The sequence below is a fragment of the Anser cygnoides genome, chromosome 1, assembly GCF_040182565.1.
Source record: "Anser cygnoides isolate HZ-2024a breed goose chromosome 1, Taihu_goose_T2T_genome, whole genome shotgun sequence".
NCBI classification, from domain to species: domain Eukaryota; kingdom Metazoa; phylum Chordata; class Aves; order Anseriformes; family Anatidae; genus Anser; species Anser cygnoides.
In genome coordinates, this window is record NC_089873.1 from 183,122,064 (window position 1) to 183,147,782 (window position 25,719).

Below are 25,719 nucleotides of genomic sequence, written 5' to 3' on the forward strand. Positions count from 1 at the left end.
GAAATCGTCGGGTTCCTGGTGGGAGCAGCTGCCTAGGCAGAAGAGGAGCCTTGGCTGAATGAACTGAAGGAAACTGGAATTTCTATCTTTACTTTGAAGTTGCGTTAGAAAAGACCTCATTTGCATTTAATTAGGGATGCGTTCCCACCGGCTGTGAAATATTATTGTGGCGCTTAATTTCGTCTTCACCGATTCTTTTTCTTTTTTGAAAGAGCTGCGCAAGCTGAGCTTGGGGAAGACTCGATTAACTAGGAGATGCGCTGGCAACACTTGCTTCAGGAGCAGCTTTTCTTTATGATAAGCCACACGGAGCCCGACACGTCACTTCACTGCAAGCCCACCCGTTTTCCTCTCTCTTTCAGCTGCACATACGAGCACGCACACATTTTCCACAAGCCCTCCTTGCCCCTTACCCCTGGGTAAGGCTGCCGCTACAGTGAGCGTGGGATGAAGCAGCCTGGCACATTTCTGCCCTCACTCCTTGTGCCACGCCAGGATTCAGTATCTTCAGCGGCCCTCCCGTGGCCGGGCCGTGCAGACAGGAGTGTTTCACAGCACTGTCTTCCCCCCTTCGTTTCAGCAGGTGCGATGGCACCTCTGTACAGATCCCACGCACCCTGTCCCATGGAGGTATTCCCCCCAGACGCGCTGCTAGGCACTTTTTCCAAGCACAGGCTGGAAAGCCTGATGTTCTGCAACTCCAGAGGCTGAGGCAATGGCCACGTGCCTCTGCGTTAATCCAGCCCTGGAGGTGGGTCCCACCCTTCGGCTTCGGGCTCCGGATCTCTGAGGATCAGAGCAGCTAGCTCGGAGGACTGCTGCTCTGGAGATACTCCTTTATCGAGCAGCGAGCATTCCTCTGATAGCACCGGGGCTGAAGACCACAGGCAGGCAAAGCTGGACGGCAGCCTGGGCTGCCAGGCCCCCTGCCAGCAAGGGCTGCAGATGCAATGCTCGCAGAGGGGATGGATGAGCTCTGAAGAAAGTGCTCATCTGTCTCTCTCCATCTGCTGAAACTGCTTGGCAAAGGAGAGAAGGAATTTAGCACCGCGCAGTCCCGCTATCCCGAAAGGCAAGAGGAAAAAAAAACACAGATAGAAATAAAGGGTAATCAGTAATCATGCCTTTAATAGCTTGTAAATATTTTCTTTTTAAATTCCAGGCAACTAAGATGTACATTTTTTGTGTATATCTGACATCTGAAAAAAATAAAACAAAAAATGTGACTCTACAATCTGTTCAGTTTCATTTCTTTTCTAAAGCACATAAATTAAAAGTATCAGACACCCCAATATACAACCGCTTTATGAAGGAAAAAGTCTTGTTCTGTTTTTACAGTTCAGTTTCACCTTTTTATCTGAAGCGTTAGCTATAGCTTTAGCTAGATAACTGCCTTACAACAAACAGGAAAACTCAGAACTTAGGCTGTCAAGAAAAACTCAAGAAATTTCCACTCCCTGCTCTCAAACTCCACTTCCCAATAAAGCATCAGAGTAACATTTTCATTTCCCCACTAGAAAATAGAAGACACCCAAAAACCTGTTCAAACACACCTGGGAAACACTGTTTGGACCACAGAGCTTATTAAACTTAAAACGTGAACAGTGCAATGATTTTCCCTTCTGAAACCTACCACGGAACCCGAATTCACATCTGAATGAACAAGGACAGAAAACACCAGCCACGAAGTAGCCTGAGGTGCCTAGGGCTGCTAAATGGCCGCCTCAACTCGATTTAGGTATCCGATAAATGCTCTCGGCTTTGAGAGCACGTGCAGCCCCTGAATGACTCCAGGGGCCATTCAGATGATTCAGGCTGAGGCCATTTACAATTGGGACCCTTCCTTTCAGCACGCAGATGTAAAAATCTTGGCCAAAGCACTCCCAGCACCGGGAAGCACAAAGGGCCAGCTCGTGAGCCACAGCGGTGCCAGTACTCGGTGGGGTTCGACCACACAGCTCCGGCCACCACACACTGGGACTGGGGACAGACTTCTTGCTGGTTTTAGTAGGAGCAGGATCATTTTATTAGCAATACTGCATGGGCCTTGACAGAAGGAGGGGATGCTCTTGCCTTCCTCCCACTGGGGACTACGCGGTCCATCGGTCTGGCCAGAAACCGGTGGGAACAGCCTGTGCCCTAGCACAAGGTAGATCGTGTACAGGAAAATGGGAGGCTGGCAGAAACCGCTCACCTGGCTGATGTCTTCGTCCACTTCCCTAGCACAGACTGAATAGGAAACCTCTGATCTAGGGTATAGGAAAACTTAAAGATGAAAGAACTCAAAAATAAAGCAAAAACGTGACCTTTACTGCTTTTATCTCCTGCTGTTTTGACTAAAGAACAGAATCTATAACTGCAGCTAACTCCAGAGACGAATGTACTCTTTCACAGTCTTGTGTGTGTGCAGCACTAAACCAAAGTCACAACTACAGGTGCAAAGGAAGAGCATTAGTCCTCAGAAGACCTACTTTGTGCACTCACCAACAGCTCAAGTTTGCCGATAAAGTTAAGCAAAATAGGTTCATCCTCCTTGAGCACAGAGAAATCTGTCAAACCAGCTTCTATTACAAACAGGTTCTAAACTGACATAAATAATTATAGTCTTGATTAAAAATAATATATTATTCTAGGTTTTTTTAAATTTTTTTTAGTTTCCATGTAAAATCCCTATACTCTTGACATCTACGAACAAAGACGAAATAAAAAAAAAAAAACAGGCACTTGTGCCTTCTCAAGCACTATCGTGGTGTTTAAGGGACACGGAGGAACTTAACACATGAGATTAATGCCTACAGTGGAAAACGAGTGGAGTTCTTCAAGCTGTTGGCTTTTTCAAGTCTCGGATTTGCTTAATCAGGTAGTTCTTCTCATCAGTGAACTGTTCGTCATCCGTCCTTTCTTTCTGGAAATTGCTCAGAAACTCAATTAGCTTGGGTTGGTTTTTCAACAGGATCTCCACGATGGGCTGTGTTTTGTTTGGACTGGCCACAAAAACCTAACATGCAAACAAAACCAGGCACGGCAGGGAGAGAACGAGAGAGAGAGAGGAACAATCAGTCACACACAATATTGCCACAAGTTATTTTCTCACCAGGCAGCTGAGGGCTGGCAGGCAGACACTGCCGCTGCACACCTTGTCCCAGGGCACGGGGAGAGGAGTTACAAACACGTTGGTTCAACAGCAACCTGAGCAAAGCTATGCCTGCGTGTGGCATCGTTTCCCCTTATTTTTGCTCTTTGTTGATCAAGTATTTGATTGCAAACCCAGCTGCTGAGGGCAGGCTATCAATTCTCAGCCTTTCCTACATGCAACACTTACTACGCATAAATTAATTATCAGGAGAACGGAAAAGCTTTGTGTCAGGTCTGATATCATTTCCATACTAAACCAGGCCTAAAATTAGACTTGCCAGCTTTGTTTTGGTTTGGGAGACACGTCAGAGGCTTCGCTTCCCCCGGCCTAATCCATCCATGGGAGCATGGAAATTTACAGCAGCAGGAGCAGCAGCGCCGGGGCGCATCCAGCTCCGGAGCAGGGAGGTGATGTGAGGCTCAGATGCTCGCCAGTCCCGTGGGCTTACTGGTCTTGTCAAGCAGCAACTTTAAAGGCTAAGCTTAACTGTGCTCTGTTTTTTCCTCTTGTAAAACCTAAAACCTACAGCACCAGCCTTCCAACTGGGCACACAACCCCACATGCTGTTTCTTTAACATTTTCTCTGCCTTACGCAGGAAACTCCAGGCCAGCGGTGATGGGCTCTGCCCAGGGAGCTCAGGATGCTGCAGAGAGCGGGGCTGTGCGGACACCGGGCGGAGGGAACGCATGCGTTGCACCCCCTGGCCACCACAGGAAGAGTTCCCACATCTGGCTTGCGCCGAGGTTACCATGGCTGGTCAAACAAAACACTGTCTGAGCGCTTGTGCAACGACATAAATAACTCAAGTTATTCTCTACCCGACGAGAAGAAATTAAGGATGGACAGGCCTGGAAAACGGCCAGTTTCCCTCCGAGCCTGTTCAAACCAGAATAAAAACAAACATCTGCTGACAGCGCTGAATGGCATTTTGTCCGGCCGAGCGCAGGCAGCACGATCGCTCGGCCCAGCCCCGGGGCTGCTGGCTCCCGACCTGGGGCTCCTCCGCAGGTTTCTCCTCCCTGAGATTTTGGCCACGTGAAAACCTGGGATACATCATGTAATCAGTGCGTTACGTGAGGGGGAACACGCACACACCGTGCTCTGTGTGGCCAGGCCACGGTCCCTGTGAAGGTGGAACATCCCCAGTTATTCAGACCCTCTGCACAGGCGTCCACACCACCTTTCTTTGATTGTCTTGAGCTATCATCTTAAATATATATATATTTATGCCTACTTGCCACCCTAAAAATTCACAACAGTAGCACCCACAGCCCAAACTCTCAAGAGTCCCTTCAGAGCAGCCACCCTACGATAACAGCTTTCCTGCGCGATGCTCCAGTCCTTCAAAATGTAACATCTTGCCAGGGACGCATTTGCCAGCCCGTGGGGTGTTCAATTCCCAGCTCTCGCTACGCTTGATGAACTGTCAATAGCTGATTGTTCTATCGCTGCCTGCTACATTTGAAAGCAACATCCCTTCCCTTGCAAATAACTTTGATATTCTGCTACTGATCCGTTGGTTCCCCCCAGTCTGAGAAATGAAGGGCTCGGGAATGTAAATCTGAATGTACTTGACAGCTTTCCTCTCTGTGCCTTATCTAGGGAATATGAATCTTGAAGTCTCGTGGGTATGACTGCTCGGCTCTGGCTGAGACCGCGGCAGCTCATGCTTTCAGCTCCAGCAGCCCCACGCCTCGGCTCCCCATACACTGACCCGCAGGAGGCCATCGTGCTGACGGGGGCTGGACCTTGTAGGGCTTGGGCTGTGGTCAGCCCCACGCCATCCAGACAAGCTTCCTTTGAGAAAAGCAGCACACGAGCCTGCAGGCCGGGGTGAGGAAAACAACCATTACAGAGCTTTGCTGCAAGGTTTTCATTCTGGAGCTCAGTTCCTCCTCTGTGACCTTTTGGGATGTATTACAGAAGGCCTGATCCTAAAGGGCTGGACATCTTCCTTCAGCGAGTATTAGGCCTCTTTACAAAGATGACTAAAGGCTGACTCTCAAAATCAACAAATCTGCATAATTCTTCTCATAAAAACCTATCTGGTCAGAAAACATAACTGAAAGGTTTTAGTGGTAAACCTAGTACATGCCAGCATTTCGTGCTGGTTCTGCAAGTGGCATTACCATACTAAATAATTAAAGGACCTAGTTTAATAGAAGATATCACATCCTGTTTATCTTCCGGCTCGATTATTTATAGATTATTATCATCCCCTTGCAAAACTGTCAGACTGAAAATCCAAACAAAGATCATCTTGACTGCCAGTCTTGCTCAGTGTCAAAAGGGACTCGTAAAGAGAGAACGTTAAATGCCCAGAAAATTCCTGAAATGTTATTCAATGCTTCAGCTAAGCAAACAAAATAAGTTCTGCAAGTATCAGCTACTCAGATCCACGAAGGCCAGGGTTAGGACCACCATAACGTTTTGCGTGTAAAAAAGAGTGCCCCATGTTCACAACTCTCTTTTGTAACTCTCTGTAAACAGAAATCATTACTAATGCTAGCTGGAACATTTTTACTGAAATGAATTTTAACTGCAGCTAAAACACTTCACAGAAAGTCCATTTCACCCATGGTTTTACTATAAAAGATCGTGTGTTCTAGAGTACACTTAATTCTGATATATGAGAGAGAGAGACCCAAAATAAAGAGAGCACTCATATTAAAATTCCAACTCTAAAAATAGCTGTTTCAGCACAGTTCCGTTTTGTGAATATTTTTAAAAGGACTGGAATGAAAATCAACTCTGAAAAAGTTGCCCAAAGTTGCCTCTTGCTCTCTTCTGCATTAAAAGTCATACACTGTTATTTTTTTTCTTCCCCAAACAAATACCAAAATCGCTTGATTAGAGAATCTGACCTCGTTTCCTTACAATTAATGACCAGCAATCACCATCCTCTGGGACTCCAGAAGAACAGGGGTTGGATACCCTGGACTGAGTATTTTAAGACTTCAGCTGGGGTCAAGCACAATCTTACCATAGCAGGAAACTGCACACAGAAGTGCCTTATGGTTCACGTTGCTTATACTGTAATGCTTTGCATTTCTTGCCCTACAAACTCTCCAGCTAACAGGCAGAGAGGACACATCCACGCACACTTGGGTTCAGCTTCCTATCAAGAGGAAGCTGTCAGTACGGTCAAATTATCTGAGACCGTTTGCAGAGCGAGAGGTAGCTCTGTAATGTGCATGGAAGAGAACGGAAAAATTAAGCTAAGGTCACAAAACACAGTGTACCCGGTCTATTTTTAGATTTAAACAGTAAAATATATCTTGCTAAATGTCTGCTTAAGAACAAGAAAGTTACATAATCCCAATTCACCACTCCAGGGTGTTTTCCTCAAAATAAGCTAATTGTTTACGTGAAAGCCAAGAGGGCTCGTTATTAGCTTTTACTTGTAAATGCATTAGGTCAAAGGATGACCTGCACTGCGTTCATGTACATCTGAGAGCTGTGCTCTCCCCTTTGGGCTAACTCACAGCAGGCTCCACTGTCACAAATCCACCACAGGAGCTGGGGAGCCCTTCCTAACATTTGGTCCTCGAAGTGTGGATGCTCAAGGCTGAGACCTCTTCACTGAAATCAGGGCAGAGGAGACTGGTGACTGTCAAAGCCCACAGCCCTGAGTCCCCACTGGAACATCTCTGGGGGAGAAGGAAAGAGGTGGGGTGTGTTAGTTTTTCCTAATGATTAAATGCTGGCTAATCCTCATGCGTACACTGTGTGGGACACACAGCTTTACAAAGTACCCTTAGGATGATGCTGCGAGGCAGAAACTCTGTCTAGCTCAGACAAAAGGAGTAGGAGGAGGAAGGTAGGAGGAAGATCAAGCATCTCCTGGGAGGAAAATGGAAGCAGGCACTGCAAGAAGGCACTCTGTTTGTCCTTGATTTCCCACAGAAAGCATCCTGGATGAACAAATGTTCTCAGAGCCCAAAGGGCGTTGTCAGCCACCAAACACTCCTGCAAAATATTTGTGTACATGAGGTGCTCATCACTTTAGTCTCTGTCTTGCAGTTTTGGATCCTCAATAATAAGAAATTGCCTCACGAAGCTAAGAGTTATATGCCTTTTGGGGGGTTGGCTAGAGCATGGGGAAAGTTGAAACCTGAATGCTTACAAAACAAGCACTTTTTCATTTCAAATGTGTCTAACTGGTGAAACATCTAAATCAGGTAATTTAAACCCCAATCTTTTGGCAGCTCAGACAGAGCAGCAAGTATCTGCTTCTCAGCAGACCTTTGATTTCAAGTAACTGTGGTTAGTCTGCTGTAATTTCAGCCAGGGCTGTAGAGGTGTTTTGCAAGCACAATTTAAAAATGCAGGCACAGTTTAAAATTTATGAGATTAAAAGCTGAGGACCAGACTCCTCTCCCAGTTACATCAGCACAGAATTATTACAGCTGACAAGAGAACTGGGTTCAGGGACAGTAACGCAGAAAGAGTAGGCAGGCACGCTGCAGAGCAGGGCACAAGAAAAGAGAAATGTTTTCCCCTCTTCTCTTGAATATCTAAGGATTTCCTTTATTAATTCTCCAGAAGTTAGAGTAAAAAGTGAAGTCAGAGGAAAATGCTCTTCTCTGACCTTCTCTACAAAGCTAGTTCACAATAGGATTTCCTATAATATATCCTGTATCTCCACTGCCCACCTGGGAGAAGCTGAATGCTTCTAGATCCAGATAACCCATGCCCTCAGTGAGGACCTAACAGAGGAGCTTTGCTGAGCTTTTAGAGTTACTCTGGTGTGCTGCTGCTAGTGATAAACAAACAATCTCCAGCTGATCAGATGCTGCTCTGAGCCTGCAGTTCCCACACAATGAACACTATGCATATGAGGTAGAGTAAGGCACCACTTAAATGCTGCTGATGGGTACTACTGAAAAAAACAGCAACATCCCATGGAGGATAGTATCTGAGGACAGAGCTTGGTGCTGTGAACTGAAGAGACGTAACTTTATCATCATGCACTATTTATTTTGCTGGGCACCTGAAGGCCTCAGCATTACATCCACGTGGTAGTGTTGCAGGTGGTTGAGCAAGGCTGAGCCTACAATACCTACGCTCTAACGGGAAGTGGGACACGGCCTGGTGGTAAAGGAAAAGAAGGAAGGAATGGGAAGGAGCAACATCAACACAGTCGCACAATGGAATCCTTACAAATTATTCAAAATCCTTTCAAATGCTTCTTACAATAAGTAAAATCAGCTGTTCCCAAGGCCCAGGCCATGCCTATCATTAGTACAGGACCATGTGTTTCATACACAGAAAGCTGGCATTTGTTCACAGAGTGGCAAGCAGACCCCAATCGTCTGATCCCTTCCCTCCACAGGCATCTCAAAGGCTGCGTTTTGAGCCTGACTGCTCTCTTATCTTGGAGCTACAGACCTCCTGATAAGGAGGAGGAGGAGGAGAAGTTGCTCACAGTGGTTCAGCTGACGACGGAGGAAGTGAGCAAGGGAACAGCTTACCAAGCTGCTTATTTCAGGGAGGGATTTTTTTTTTTTTTTTATCTTAATCCTCCCTGAGACTCTTTTTTTTTTTTTTTTTGGTAAATGAAAAGCATTTTGGAGAAGCTGTACATCCTCTAAACCTCCATGCCAAAGACCTGAAAGCTTTTTGCCAAATGAGAGACGGCAGAACTACAGAACTCAACAAGTCACCCTGAATTTGTAGAGGGTAATTAACCTTTCCAGAATAGCATGACTTCTGTTGTGATCTGGTGTCTTTCTTAACCATCTTGGGGAAGACTATCCTCACAGACTCCCCTGTTCAGAAAATTATTAGCAGCTCTATTTGCATAGTTTGAAATTAATACAGTAACTCTAAACTAAAGGTAGTCTTCCACAGCAACAATTCAATTCACGTTCTGATTGACAGCAGAGATCTTTTTTGAGAGGAAAACAGTAAACTATTCACCTGTTAACATTAATCAATGAAAAAGAAGACACTGGTTGGGTCTTGTAATTGTTTAAGACTGTGCTAATGATCAGTGCAAAAGGAAGGAAGGATTAAACTTATTTCAAGCTCAGATCTATCAAATCTTTTTAATACCTTTAAAAGCAAATTTTGTTCACATTGATGCACAGTGCTAGCACTGTCTATTTTTGGTCTTAATGTAAAGTTTTAAGACATTGTGGTTGGTTTTTTTTTTGGTTGGTTGGTTTTGTTTTTTGGTCGATTGTCTGTTTTTGTTTGTTTTAATATACTTACCCAGAATCACATAGTAAAACACCCAAGAGTTCAGGAAAGGACCCTGGATAACATCTAGGAACCGTGTATTTTGGTAGCAGTACCATTCACCTCATCTCTGTGAGGGATTACCCTCAACCCAAAGTGAAATGATGCTGCATTAGATCTCACCTGAAGGTGAGACAAAACAGAGGCTGTGTGATAGAGAGGTTTTCAATAAAGATGTTCTCAAACAACTGACACAACTGTAAACCCTACCCTTCAGCCTTATTTTTGAGGGATTTCTCTTGCCCTCCTTGAAAGACACTTTTATGAGCAGGAAAGAAAGTCTGCCGTCTGTACAGCTCCTGCTGTCTCACCTTGAACACGTGGAATGCTTCAAACTGAATGTTGGGGCTTTTATCTCGCAGCAAGTTCATCATCAGCTTCAGATTCTCTGGTTTGCTGATGTATTTTGTCATGATGGCAAAGTTGTGTCGGTCCAGAATCAGTTCACCCAGAAGCTATAGAGAAAATTACAAAAAAAAAAAAAATGTTAATCAGTTTATCACTTGATTTTTGAAAGCAAAGAAAGCAACAGCATATGTTAATGTTTGTCTTAAGAGTTTTTAATGTCACTACATTAAAAAAAAATAACTAGACTTATCACGTAGTAAGTTACTTAATGCCCATCTTCCAAACATTACAGAAAAAGTTACCACATACGGACTGAATGTAATAGGAGCTGGTGTGAGCCAGCTGGGACAGAAGCAAGTGCAGTGCAACTGTCCCACAAAGACACCTTTAGTTTCACGCAGATTTTACATTAACACATCTATTTGGCCACATCTGCATTCCATGTCAGACCTGGTGCTGCAGTGGCAAGAAGCAATGAAAAAACAGGGACAATGATGTTACTCTCAAGTTCATTTTAACTTATGTTCTGAATTGAAGTACAAACTTGAGGTCAGAGGAAAAATGATGGCGCTTGTTCCATAGGAACAGTCCAATGGCTTCAACAAAGATCCAGGAAATAAAATTCACAGCAAGCTCTTGTATGAAAAGCGTCCCCAAACATTCATTTATTTTTTGTTAGAAATTACGATTACTTCATTGCCATATATGCATTTAGATATTCTTCATAACATGAATTACAAATTTTCAAGGGAAGCGCTGAAAAATGTTGCTTTACCTTCAAAGATTGTCTCTTTGTTACGTAATTCTCAGAATTAATGAGTTTTTCATAATCCTCAAAGATCTAGAGTAAAAAGAAAACAAATGCAGTCAATTCATGTCCATCCTTCCTTCTCCCCATTTCCTTCTTGCCCTTCCACCCTGGAGGAGCAGCAGAAGCAGCAGCAGTGCCACCCTCTAACACTTCACCGCAATGGCAGGCCAAGCTCTTGTGGCCTTTTTTCTCTGCTTGCTATCATATAGTGAGTTAATGCCCAGTAATACTCATCTGCCAAACGCTACACGGAGCGATACCACACATGGACTGGATGCAACAGAAGGTAGCATGAGCCAGCTCGCACAGAAGTCAGCCAGTGCCTGTACAGCCTTCTTTTACAAGAGAATGAATCTGCCGCTGGGACACGTGAGTGTGTTTTACTTTCACTTGCAATTTAATGTGGCACCCCAAATTGCTGACAGTGCGTCCCATACTGGCATGTGCCAAAAGCTCTTTGTGAGGTGCCACCTGCCTTCAACACCCTCACTCATTGAAGCACTTTGCAGAATGAGGATCACCAGGAGTAGGGTGCATGCTGGCTTTTTGCAGGTAGCAAAAGAAATCTTGTGGTCAAGAAGACTGAGCAGCCATGCTACTGTATATGTTCATCGACCAAACAAGCGAAATAAACCCAACGCTGTCCAAGAATCATCGAAAAAAATCCTAATGCCCACTATTTATACTTCAAATTTTGTTCCACTGTAGTCCTTCAGTACTAACAGAGGAAAGATGAGCAGAAACACTAACTTTGCTCCAGTTAAGCTACATTTGTGACTCAGCAATAATCAGCCTGATCTTTATTTAACCTTCTTGGTAACTCTAGAACGAAAGAAATAGTCATCGGCCTTTTTACTTTGGCAATGAAATAAAGAATAGCTAAGGTAACACAAGAACATAACCTGTAGTCTCATTCCATTATCCGTATCAGACTAATTTCCGTTGATTCCAGTGGAATTTTTTTGACTGAAATTTGATTCAAAACAGAGTCAAAAAGTCAAAGTGAAAAATGGCAACAAACCAAGGGACTGATTGATTTAGGATGGTAAGGAGAATAGTGACATCTCTGTCTCCCACTTAGGTGCACATAATTTTCAGTATCGCTATAACTTCTTGCAGTAACTCTTCTCCTCTGTCCCAGAGTATTACAAGTCACACTGGCATGGCCCTATCAATGCTGGAATACCACAAAACTGTTTAAAAATGTGAACACTTTTCCCCATGGTCTATCTAAATACTGTTTGCGGTTCCATTCACCTATGAGGAGATACAGTACAGAGATGAATAATACTTGTTTTTAAACTTCGAGTTCTCCTGAAAACTTGGCACCTGTCCCCTGTGGATGTGAGCAGTGCGGATACCTGTATTTCAAACACCACATTTAGTAAAAGCAATGCTTAGTTTTGCAGTCCTGCATGACTATTTTATGTGGAGCATGAAATCCTCCACTACTGAAAGCACACTTCTTCTAGCTAAGCATGAAGAGATATTATAAAGTTCTTCTGTCATTTGTACTTACTGTATCGTAGTTTTGTTCCAGAAATTCTGCTACCAGTAACTTGTGTCTTGTTAACAGGTCCTGGAGAAGAGCAGAGAAAGGTTCCCTTAGAGAGTTTGCATATTCAATTTTCCCTTTTTTCTCTAATACATTTTAGTATTTTTTTTTAGCACTTCATCTTTTAGAAGATATTTCCAACATGATTTCCATAAACAAAAAACATTTAAAGATGATACCGCATGGAATTCAGTTGTGTGTTTATTAGCATTTTAATGAGAACTCATTCAGTGCAGAATCAACATAACAGAATCAACATAAAGCTATTCCAAAGCTCTTTATATTCCTTCTTCCTCCCACATTTTAGCCTTATTTTTTCTGGTCATTGTGCACAGTACTTACAATAAACTGGGGTGAAGGAAAGGAGGAAAGCAAAATAACCCTTTACGGAGGGATCAGCTTTGGTCGCACAACCAAAAGGGATCTCCATTCTGCCCCACAACTGGAAGATTATGATAAGTTTTATCGATTGCTACTGCTCATGTCCATCGAACGCAACAAGGCAGTCTCAAATTCAACCACTGGATATATACACTTACTTATTTAAAACCTACAAGTTAGGCACAAATCTAAGCTAGCAACCCAGGTTCCCTCCACACCCACTCCATCCCCAAAACAGGGGGTCTTAGGTCTGTTTTTCTGCCTAAGGTGGGCTTTCCAACACAAGCAGCAGCAGAGACCTTTTAGGCAGGTGAAGTTGCACAGCAGGCATCCCATCCTAAAAGGTGGGTAACCAATTCAGATTTAAATTGGAGCAACCTCTCTCTCAGAATGGGAATGCTGGTGCTCAGCAGCAGAGATGCAGATGTTCAGCTCCAGGAGAAATCAAGTCTCTTTACTGCATGAACAGCTATAACTGAAGTGGCCAGTTTGAGGCATTTAAGTTTAATTTGTATCTTATTTCCTCTTTTAAAACATAACACTGATGACAATAAATGCCTGATGAGGTCCATTCAAGTCGCTATTTTTTCAGTGAATCACTTTCTGGTATCTTTTTCATCATCTTTTCCTTGGTTTCCTTAACCACAGTCAGAGACCTAAACAGCATTGTTGAAGTACATGCACCGCCACATCCTCTACAGCATCACAAATAAAATTAATTCTTTACATACTAATCCTTTAATTTATTTTTACCATAAATTGTAAAAGGAAAGCAGGGTGCTACAAAATGCAGTACATTACGTTTTAATACAGTCCTTTATTTAGCAGGATTGCAACGATACCAGTTTAAAAGGCTGAACATAACAAATATAATTCACAAGCTTTGATGCAGGGCACTTAGGAGGCAAGTACAACATTTTTTCAACAGGGGGCACAAATGGAATATAATCCAAAGTGAGTTTTTCACAGAAAATCATAAGACAGTGTGGAGCAGCAGTATTCCATCAGCACTCTTTCCACCCTCTCCTGGTACCCTCCACAGCTGACTCTCTAAATACAAGCTGTTTTCCTCTGCATTTTTAGCAGCTCTGTTTCCCCTCTGCTGTGCACCTGGCTGAATTTAATTAAGAAGTACCTCTCAAGTTCATCAAAAATTCCAATACTTTCCTACTATAAATATCCTCAAACTTTAATGCACATTTAATTAAACCCTCCTCTGGTGCATAGACTATCCAAGACTTTCAGCTTTCAACCAGACACCCTGGTGGCAACACTGCAAACCCAAAACAGGGGAAGCAGAACTGAAAACACAGAGTTCAGTAATACAGCCAGTAAGCAACCATAGACAGCACTTATTTATATGGTATTAGAAATGAGGTAGTTCCACATCTCATGATTCAATTGCTTCCATATCACTTCTTGCTGTTCCAGCTATTTTAGAGTAATAGTCAGATAGAAGATGAAATGAACAGCTGGTTTATTTCCAGAACTGGCCATGTATCAGGTGCTAAAACGTAGTTTTAAAAAAATGCAGTTTTATGGATTGCCCCAAGCATTTTAAGAGGTGATTTCTCACCTATGAACTACCCTCTTACTCCTCTCTTTCCAATGCACGTGAGGATGTAGAATCCTATTTTTAAATCCTGCTAAAAATACACTTGGATCACAGTGGACAGAAATAAGTTCCACAGCTGTAGATCCATAAAGGTCAATCAATCCCTCTTGCCTTGGGAGGGTCACAGCAGCCTGTAGCCCCTGTTGCAGCTGAAGCGACCCATGTCTACATCCTACCTCCTGGTTGGGGTAAAAACCATGCCCATCACTCAAACACATGTTCTGCTGTCATGCTCAGAGCAGGACCTGGGCAAAAGATGCAAATCTCTCCTATCAGGCTGGGAACAGAGTCCAAGAATACTTTTTCAGACGAGAGACAAACACTCTTCCAAAGATAGGGTAAAACTCCAGAAATAGAGGATTTAAATAGTTCAGTTATGGTTCAGCTTTTTTTCTTTTACAGTCCTATACACATATTTTTACTTGTCCAGATTTCTTTGCTACTTCCGCTTTCATAACATTTACCAAATGAACACAACGGCAGCACAACCTAAAACAACTGAAAGACACTGCTATTGATTAATGGGTGGTTTGAATTTTTAATCCTGATCAACTCATTACTTAAGAATGCAACACTATCTCCATTCTGCAAATCTCTACCCCATTCAATAGGTAAGTGAAAACTGAGGCCAGGTCTCAGTTATGTGTTAAATTGCTGAGCTAACATTTCTTACAGTTATTCCCAAGATCTATCTAATCATATTTCTAATTAGCTCTGAGAATAAAGAATGAACAACTCGTTTCTATGACAGCAAAGAACCCAATGATAGAGGGGGGGAAAAAAAGAAAAAAAAAAAGGAGGAGTTAGATCTATATTTAGATGATTCTTTACCTGGAAAGAATTTTCCCATTTAAGTTATTTTTCAGAAATAAACCAGTCTTCCCTGTATATTTTGGCTCAACAAGTACACTAGCACCTTGCAGGAAACACGATGGTCACATACAAATTCCAAGAAATTTGGCAAGCTTCACCCAACTTCATTTTTAGTACAAAACACAGACTCTGTGAAGAGCGTAGGCCACCTGGATCCCAGCATTCAATCCTGCAGCAATGGGCAAATCCTACCTACTGCTTTTGGGCCACTTCTGCTGCACTGAAGGGACTAACAGAGCATCACCAACAGCCACAGACTTACCAGGAGGCCAAAGCAGGAAATGGCAGCTGGCCCTTTCTAGCTTTCCCTCATGTCCTCCATCACAATTAAGCTTATTTGTCACTTGGAGATAGGAAGGTGGCAAAGTTTTAATCGTGACTAGAAGTTTCGTGACATTTCTCCTTTGATCTACCTTTCAAAATGTTCAACGTTACCAGTCTCAAATCAAAAGACAAAAGTCCCTGCGCCACCACACGAAACTAGGGCCACTGTAACGTCAAGCAAGCACCTTTGCAGTGCTTGCACCTAACACATCTTAGCAGTATGGTGCTTACACTGTACCACGGGCCACAAGTGTAAGCATGCAGACATGTAAAAATAATCAGGGGCACAGCATTAGTCTAAACAAAGTGCCAGACTCAGAAGGCTCAGCGAAAATTACAGGATTTCAAAAGTGAATTAAATGATTCCTTCTATTTACTGTTTGTGGTTATGATGGGCAGTGGTTTTATTTGTGGGGAAGGTTAGAAGGAGAAGAAAGGTTATGTGGTCTACAATAACTGCACATAATGAATGATTAATTTGAGCTTTAAATGGTTGTATTAAAGGCCTCAGGGTATCAAGATGAAGAACATCAGTGAAATGTAAATCTGCACTGAATTAAAGTCTTTGCAGACTTGATCGCTGCTGTGACTCCTTTTACAAACTGACCAAGGACTAATTATATCTTTTACTGAACAATAAAAAAGCCAGTTCAAATGCTTAAATATAGTATTCAATGATCAGTACTGATGGAATGCCATTTTTGACTCAACACTAATGTACAGGTATCGAATAACTTACCTTGAATGTAGCAAAGGCATCAGAAGCTATATCAAACGTCGACATTTCCACATATTTGAAAAAGTCTCTGAATTGTTCTGAAAAAAGTATGATTTTGGCCAATGGTTCATGTCGGATACACTCTCTCAGCATAATTCCACAGCGTAAGGCAATATTTGGGGATTCGTATCTGGAGAACGGAAGGAAACAAAAAAGATCAAACCATAAAAGACCAAAAACAGATAGACAATTTTATAGCAATAGGGAAATTTGTAGCATATGAAATATGTGCCAGAGAGGGCCCAGCACATGCACAGTGTGTCCCTCAACCAGGGCAGCTTCAGGACTACAGCTCATAATGCCAGAGCTGCCAGCGTTTCCCACTCCTAACCTCTGTCTTTACAAGCCAACGCACATTTCAGTATAACTGTGCATTACACCTCCTCTCTGTGAAGACTGTAGGGAGTGCATAAGGTTTCAACAGAATTCCTTCAGCCTTCTTTCATTTATGAGAAAGCAAAGCCCATACGGTACAATAATTTCCCTTTTCAGATGTAATTCTGAGCTTCTCAGTTTATCCAAGAAAAATACAGCACCTCATGGCCACCCAGCAACTCCCACTCTTCTAGAGAACATCACTCTCAAATATTGCCTAATGAGGAAGGTAGGAAGAGTTTAACCTGGCAGTCTACATATGATTAAGCTTTTTGTAGCTCTGAAGATCTTTCCTGCAGTTGGGGAGGAATTCTGCTCAATCCCCCCCTCTGCAGAGACAAAGGGTTTGTTCAGGAGTTGAATATTTGTTCCTCAAGTTACAATCCCATTACGGCACAGGCAATGTCACAGATAGGAGCCAGCACACTTCGCAGTCTTGGGAAGGGAGGCAGAGGGGAGGGAATTCAGATAACCTTCTATTTCTATAAAGTCTTGATGTCTTTAATGTTGGAGTTAATCTGAAACAAAGCTGTTAGAAACACAATTTGGAAGAAGGAAAAAAAAAAAAGCAATCTAACAGTCAGGAAGGACTTGAAGTGAACTTCTTCCAACAATATTCAGTCATGTGAAAGTGATGAAGTCCAAGGGGACAGAAAGCACACACTGTTTCAATAAGCTGGCTATACTATATCAGAACTGTGTATTATCACCCAGAGCTTATCAGCATCATTTTTCCTTTTCACAATTAATTCCTAGCACTAGGCCAAAAAAAAAAAAAAAGACAAAATGCCATCTGTGCTGTAAGTGAGTGGGCCCTCAAATTTACCACCAGCATGCAATTTAAAAGAATTTTAGTGTTTTGAGAGCATACCAGAGCTGCATACTTCAACCTGATGTCAACAATAGTTGGCTTAATGAAAAATGAACCACTATTCCAAAAAGGCAAATGAAACTTCCCACCCTCACAAGTAAATGCATGCAGTCAAGCCCCTGTTTGTTTCCTTTTGGGGAGCATTTGCAACCATGAACTTAAAAGCCTTTAGCCAACAGACATGCCGCTTTCTGTTAAGGCACACCTCTCCTCTACTCCATTAACAAGAATACTAATTTTCAAGCAGAAGGAGGCGGAGCTACTCCTAGGAGAGCAGCCAGGAAAATATTTAATACTTGGCTAAGGAATATTTTGTTTGGAATAAAAGCAAATTACATTGTTTCCAGCACAATAACTTCTTAAAACACAAGCATCAACAGAATCATTCTTAGTCAAATGCTCCATTATCTAGAGCTGGGTTATGGACCTTTGACTGTTCACATAAGCGAGGGAAGTTGGGTTTGGCTCCTGGAGTATGCCTGGAAGAAGTTTATAGGCTGCCCAGTCATAACCAGTACGTTATCTGCACCCACATTTACATGCAAGCCATCAGGCAAGAATGATGGAGATGTGTTTCACAATCTCTTCTAATGAGCAATTATTACTCTATGCAGAAAAAAAAAAATAGAGTTCTGTTATGATTAACTTACAACCTAAAGAAACACCCACATACTGACCACTGGGGACAACCAGAAAGGGAAATAATAGACTTGAGACATTTCAAAACATTTATTGTGGAGGCTAAAAGAGGCATGACTGAGAGCAGAGATGCATCGTGGAGCAAAGAGAATTCTACTTATGTGGCTAGTGCAGAAGATGGTACAAGATATGGATGCATGGGAAGGAGATTACAAGGACATCAAGCCTGGAAGACAGAAGGTCTTGACAGACAGACATACTCTGATCTTCTTTTACACTAACTTCTGTGGCTTGAGTTTATCTTAAAAGGAATTCTGCAACTTCAGAAAACATACTATTAAAGCTTTACCTGCACTATGATATGAAGAGATCAACACAGATCTGGGCAGTGACTGAGCACTTTAGAGATCACATGCATCGTAATATATATATTCACAAAAGATCTTATAAATGCATAACTCATGAGAAACGATGAAAACAGTGCCACAAACTTCAAGTCTGCTGTAGTCACTGTACTAGAAAGGGAAAATATTTTAAATTATAAAGGACCAAATTATTTCTGGGCTAATGCGATATGCTTACACCAGAGAAAGGCTTGGCTCAAATTTGGTCCGAATATATCAGACACTCTATATACCAAACATTGTATTCATCTAAAATCCTATTCATACACAGAGCCTGCTCATAGAGAAGATACCATAAAAGCAAGTATTCATGCAGCAGCAAAATCAATTCACTTACAAAAACAAAAAAACAGTAGTAAGTAGTGAACTATGTGCTACGTGTTTTTTCTGAAACTGAGAATGTAGGAGGGAGTAGCCAACAAGTAAAACGAAGCCTAAAAGGTAGGAACAATTATCTCAAACTGGCAGTGCCACTGGAGTATTAGGCAGGAAATACTGGGAGGGAGCCCTGATTCAGGATCCTTCCCACTCAACAGAGCTCACATTATGCAATGAAAAAGCAACCTTTTGTTGATACTGTTGGGAACTGACTGTCAGGGGGCAGAGGAAATTTTGCATCCAATACAAGTAAAACAATGACAAGCCTTCACAATAGTCCCGGGCTGTTTCTTTTACGGTCATGGTTGAAAATTTTTTTTTTCTCTAAATAATGTCATATAACAAACACTAAAAGGTACAAGCGAGCCAAATCCACTTTCCTTTAAGTAGATTTCAGTTTCATATATATTCACCTAGTACTAAATAAATATGAAAACATGTCCTCAAGTCACATTTTCAAGTGAGGGTGTTTACCTCTAAGTACTCACAATTCACTGGGCACAAGCACCACGCACTGCCTGCACTCAGCAAGCTGCTTGTAAGGGAACCTACCCTTACTTTAGGTATGTATTTGAAGTACTGTTTTTTCAGGCAGCCCTGGCAGTGGACCTGCGTGGGTTAGGTAAGGCAGCAGGGTATTTGACATCATCACACAGCAACTTTTCAGATACCATTAGTGCTCAGTGACCATCTTCTGGAGTACTGCTGAAGAATTCAATAGCACTTTCATAGGAAAAACTTGTAAAATGGCAATTCTGATACAGTGCAGTATGTGCACTGTGGAGAGATGGCCAAGACATCAGAAACAAGGAGCCAGAGACCCAAACTAACATGGACACGCTGCAGCACCCATCTCAGAAAAGCACGTAACTGATGCCACTTAAATACATCCACTGGCTCAGGTCACCTACCGTGACACGTCCATCAGCAGCACATACACATAACATGAAATTTTTACTATCATTTTAATATTCCTGGTTGCTACAGATGCCAAAGAATATCTGGGACGTGATCCAAAAATATTTTCTAACTTTAAATAAAGCCAAGACATATGGCAGAGATGCACACGCAATGTGCAAAAACAAAATGAGTGAAAAGGAGAGAAGGAAATCTAAAAGTCAGGAAAGGGAAGAAAATGATTGCATCTATATATGAAATTGAAAACAGCTGTACAACTTAACAATGACTGAGAGAATTATCATCACTGTTCTGAAATAATTAGTTTGAGGTTCATATAAATGTTGAATTTTAATGAACAAATGAAAACAAAATCCATTTAACTGGCTTACTGGCTTCCTTTCCAAAGACGCTGGTGCTTAGTAACACAAAACAAGTCAGAGTTTCAAAATTAAAGCACAATCACAATGAATCATGATACTTGTAAGAGCAAGACCTAGGTCAGAAGAGCGACCTGCCCTGGTTCCCCACCACCCTGCTGGTGGGAAGAGCAGCGGGTCCAGACTAGGACCTCTGGTTATCAGAGCAAAACACAAGTTTTGACACCACATTCAGTGACAGGCTCGGACTTCTTTAAATCCCTGGTAGAAATTAGTTCACTCGATTACTTTTCTTTTCCTGCTCAGCTGCGCTGGAACGTCGCCAGTTTTGAGGCAAATAGCTGGTTTAGAGGAATCAGGCTCCAGACGTGCCTATTTCCCCTGACTCCGAGGGAGGCCGGGATCACTCACTCAGGTCTGTCCTTGGCAGAGGGGAAGGCTGGCTGGAAGGGATTTTACCCCTGGGGCTGCATTCTTGTTATGCACAAATCTTTGATAGGGCTTAAATATTTTCCTAACACCAATTGCAGAGTGAACGGTTAAAATGCCAATCTAAAGCCTCAAGAGCAAGAAACACATTAAAAAAAAATGCATATTCTTGTAAGTACCATTAGTTTAAAAGGCCTATACAATATTTTTCAAACGGTTGTTACTAGTATAACCAGGTAACTGCTATGAGAGTCCACGTTGTTTCATACTGGTCAGCTAATGAATGCACTTATTTCAACATTAGCTCTTTAATCCCAATGACATATATTCTTCTTTCCTTAGAGAAAAATAAACAAAATCCTAAGGCCAAAAGAAAACCACAGAAAACAGTAGACTAAGTGTTGGAAAAGCAAAGATTCTTGCTAAATGGGAGGCACTTTTGGCCAAGCAAAGGGGACAGAAACCTCAAGAGTTTAAGGCCAACATTTGTGCATTCCTGAACGCAACTACGGCTGATGTCTTCTCCACGCTTCTCCCCCTCCCTGCCCAGCTTACCTTGGGAAACACTGGCTGAGCACTTATTCCCTCATAGGTTAAAATTACAAAAAAAAAAAAAAAAAAGATTTACTACTGAAAGACATGGAGTTCATTACTGACTTAATTTAAAGTTGAAATTCACATGTGGCTACAAGCGTTTGAGAAGTCTGTCCCACAGACACAACTATTCTTTTCATGCATTTTTGCTTCTCTGTGTTCTGCCACATGGTGGTCCAGCATTTGACTGCAGTTATTTATAGGGAGCAGTATAACTCCCCTCCTGCAACGCAAAAGGGTCTAAATGAAATTCAGCAGTTGTCAACAATACTACATAAGAGTTCAGGGCAAGAACTGAAGTCACATGTCACATGGTGAGCAGTCAAAAACAAGCAGCACATAATTAGTCCAACATGACGTTTGGTGAAGAAATAATGGCTAAATAAAATAATCCAGTTATTAAAAAGTGTACATTCATGTAGAAAGAAAGTCAATATAAAAGAAACGAAAGAAATCTGGAACAAAGTTTGAAAATCCTTTTTAAAAAATAAAAATAAAAGTGAGACAGTAGATCAATTGCAATGCCACTATGTTCCAGGCAATGCTCTTTAGTGAAAATCAAAGTCAAATTAAAGCACCCACCCTTTTAGGAGCATGAATAGGATATGTGGATGGGCGCTAATGTATTCCACAGTAGGGCTGCGTGTGCCAATTTGTCTTCTCAAGATGTTGTTAAATATCTGGGAAACGTCCTTTTTGCCCTGTTAAAGAAGCAAAACATATCTTCAACTGTAAAAGCATGAGTAAATGACCATTCACTATAATATCCATTTAAAGCGGAAATGAAATTTAAAACAAAAACAAGTCTGTCTCCTTTTGGGGCTCTCCATAGTCCCACCACGTCACACTTGCTCTTTCCTCTATGCCATAAGAAGGTTTCCTCCCTTGGGTGGCTCTGAAGACTACCGATCCCACACACACCCATTTATACCTTTTTTTTTTTTTTCTTCTCTAGATGAAGATGTGTACCCTCTTTATTCTGTTGAGCAACTCCCTGGCTATTTCATATAACAACATTAAAGTACTAAAGAAACAAACAACAACCCTGAGCCAAACGTGCTTTTGCAGCGTGTATTATTGCTCCCATAGCCTCCAAATTTAAGTTGTCAAGCTAGAAACAAGTACAACAAAACACAGCCTAGCTTTATAAAGCTAGGGCTTTTCATTATTTGGATGTCATCAATGCAAATGTGATTGCAATCTTGAAAAATCAGGGTTAAATTTAAAACTGTACCCCTTATTTCATCATGAAGAATGAAATAATTACTGTGTCACATACATGTCCCAGCTTCAGTCACAAGTAATACGGGAAGGATCCTTAACTTTGTCCTAAATTTCTCCTCCATCTAGGCCTACACACATCTGTACAATCATCTTTTGTCTTTGCATACTTCCCCGTGCAGATAACTTTTCGGAAGGCCCTTCCAGATTATGCTCTATTCAGCTACAGAGCTTGCCAATGCATCTTGCTTTGTAAGTCCTCTTCCTCCCCACCGCTTTCTCCCCTGGCCGCAGGAGACAAATTCATGGGTGCAATTAATAGAGGGGAGAGACCGCCGCACTAATGGCCAGTAACCAAGGCACTGAGTCAACAGCAGGTCACTATGCACAGGGCGAGCTCAAGCAAAAGGTTGCTTATAATCTCGACATGCTCATTGATCTGCCTTGAGAGGACAAACACTCCTTGGCGAAGAAATTATTGAACGCTCTAAGCCAAGGCGCAGACAGTTTCACACAGAGAGAAATTCCCTGGTTTCACCTCTGCAAATAAATCACTGCTGAGAAACACAAAATATTCTGCTTTCCTACTCGTTCCAACCCAGCTGGCCTGGGGACTCAGGGACTCGGGGAATTAAATATGAGGATCAAATCAGTCCAGGCCAATCCACCTGCCTTTGTCTGCAGCACTTTTGACCTCTGGACATTCTCTTAATTAAGCTAATTCTTTATAAAGATGCCCCATTCTCCCTATCTTTACAACACCCATAACATATGTCTGGAATCCTGTGATCCCCAGCGGCTTCAGCAGTTACTCCAAAATGAAAGCAATCCAGAAAGAGAAGAGCTGTCGAAAGGGGAGAGATAAAAATGTCCCCAAATTGAGTGATTCTTTCTGCTATGCCAAATTTTATACTAGTTACTTAATACTAGGTGTACTACAGCATTATATCCCATAGCAGCATATTTTCCAGAGACCAGTGATCAGGAAAGAAGCTGGTCTCTCTGAGTTCTTCTCAGGAAAACAGAGGCAGATAGAAGAAAACCAAGGCAGACTTCCCTCACCATCAGACAGACATCCATAAAAATTGTAGGAATACTTTTGCAATGCTTCTCACTTGGATCTGCAATTCGAGTTTGCCTTTAAATGAAATACATATGACAACTGAAGCACAAGATAAAGCAGCATGGAGAGCACGATAGCTAGACAAGAATAAACAAACGAAGAAAAACCTCAGAAGATGCCATCACATGAATAACAAGTTGCATAATACCTATACTGCAGTTTAGCTTCTTTCTCAAGATAAAGTGAGAGAAATCGTCCAATGTTGCCAGTCCTGGGCTTGTGGCTATTTACTGCCTTTTTTATGGGCCTTACAGCTTGTGAACCATTAGGCTTATATGCAGTTAGTAACATCTCTGTTTGTTTGTGGTTTGTTGGTTATTTTTTTAATAGACTTCTTTGGAATGCACCTTTGCCTCAGCTCTTCAAAGTTCAACAATAAATTCCGTGTTCTAAATTTGCAAAAATCTATCCAGTCTGTTCTTGATTCTGGGCTCCTGCTCAAACCCAACCTTAGTGCTTCTTAACATTATTATCAGCAAAATTATATAGAACCAAAGAATCATCAAGGTTGGAAAAGACCTCCAAGATCATCTGATCCAACCAGCCCCCTACCACCAATGTCACCCACTAAATGATGTCCCTAAGCACCACGTCCAACCTTTCCTTGAACAACCCCAAGGACAGTGACTCCACCACCTCCCTGGGCAACCCGTTCCAATGCCTAACTAAAATTATATTGTTTCTTGAGTGGCAGAGGCAATAAACTTGTTTTTTATAGATGTGTGGTAGAGATACAGAAGAACATGACAATGTCATCTATACACACACATGTACCCCTGCCACATGTGCTGTAAAGCATACTGGCAGATGAAATACAAATGAGACAGGCAGGACTTCAGTCTGTGCTTCTGCCTTTTTCTAAGTGGGGGCATTAGCTCCCGTCTCTCTCTTCTAAACAGCCATCAAGTTTCATGAAGTCTTTGAAATCGTATCTTCAAAGGTTAGTTCAACTACGCAAATATTAAGTTCAAAGTGGCCAGCAGATTCAACAGTTTTTGGGATGGCGAGGGGTAGTAAGGAGGGGAAGGGGAGTCAGGACAAAATGAAGTAATTTACATAAATATTATCTCCTTCAGAAATCAGATTTTCAGGTATTGGTTATTTTGATTTCTACCATGACATACAGATCAAAAACCTAACTTGCATGTTAAAAAGTGATTACATTGCTTGTTTAATGAAGAAACCTAAATATCAACTGTGGACAATATAACAAAATAAGCAGAAAAGTTGATAAACTAAAAATGTCTATGGGAATATGGTGACAAGGCAGCATATTCTCTTCCTACCTCTTTTTCAATGATATTTCATTTCTACTGACTTACCGGAGTATGTTGAACAATTTTGATAAATGACTGGGAAGGTTTTATCGTAGAAAAATCTGTTTCTCAATAAAAGCTATTTAGGATTTTTTTTTAATAACAGATTATTTTTCGTCTGACAAAGCAATACAGATTGTCAGCAACTGAAGAAATCCAGTAGTTTCCCTCCTGTGGCATATTTGCTAACAGTATCTTCTCTTTCCTCCCTCTTATTTTCTTTAAAAATATATAAATATAAATTACATGTATGATTTTTTCAGGTTATGTTTTTGTATGGATTTTTTTGTACTTAAGGCATTTAACAGTTACTGGGGGGAGATGACAATTGAAAAGATCTGAAGAAATATAAGCATAAAAACCATCCTGAACTCAAGACCTTAAGAAGAATGAGAGAATTTCACTAACAACATTTCAACAACTAATAGAAAATCAATCAGTCCCTTGAATGCTGGCTTTACTGGGGACAGGAGGAAGAGGAGGCAAAGGCAAACATAAATCTCCCATCGTTCCTCCTTTTCATTCATTTTCAAAATGGAAAGAGAAATGAAGTAACAACAAGTGACTTCAATAATGGGATAACTCTTACACAACAAAGTAAATATCACAAAAGGTGACTCTGAAAGCATCAGGTGATCTCTCCAAGGAGCTGCTTTTTAAATTCAAAAGCAACCCCGCCCTACACACTGGGTACTGCCCTGGCTTCAGACCTCAGTGGAAGAGGTTTATTTCTGGGGAACCAGGGATTTCTATCTGCTGGGAGATACTCAGACACTTCTGACAATTCATCAGTGGCAGCGAACCATAGAAAATGCACAAAAGCCCTTGGAGGCCAGTATCCCAGCTGACCTTGGACCACAGAAATACTGTAATGTCCTGGCAGTGATGAAGTTTCTTCCCTGTCCATAGCAGCTAAAGGTCAATTAAAAGGGTTTAAATTTATTTTGAATTGCTGTAATCTGTTTTTACTAAAACTCTTCTTCTCCTTAATTATATGGAAGTTCAGTTACCTTAATTCTACAAAGTT

General features: G+C 41.8%; 1 protein-coding gene across 6 annotated transcripts in view; it reads right to left on the bottom strand.

Moving 5' to 3' along the window:
• Positions 1-1,106: 1,106 nt before the first annotated feature.
• The window catches only part of CAB39L (calcium binding protein 39 like), a 63,085-nt gene continuing 38,472 nt past the window's right edge, over positions 1,107-25,719 (bottom strand). For all 6 annotated transcript variants that reach the window (XM_048052491.2, XM_048052492.2, XM_048052489.2 and 3 more), the window contains 6 exons: positions 21,615-21,733; positions 16,027-16,195; positions 12,059-12,118; positions 10,504-10,569; positions 9,692-9,835; positions 1,107-2,998 (listed from right to left, as the gene is read on the bottom strand). In XM_048052491.2, the coding sequence (XP_047908448.2) occupies positions 2,819-2,998; positions 9,692-9,835; positions 10,504-10,569; positions 12,059-12,118; positions 16,027-16,195; positions 21,615-21,733 (738 nt within the window). In that variant the 3' untranslated portion in view covers positions 1,107-2,818. The remainder of the gene's footprint in view (positions 2,999-9,691; positions 9,836-10,503; positions 10,570-12,058; positions 12,119-16,026; positions 16,196-21,614; positions 21,734-25,719) is intronic.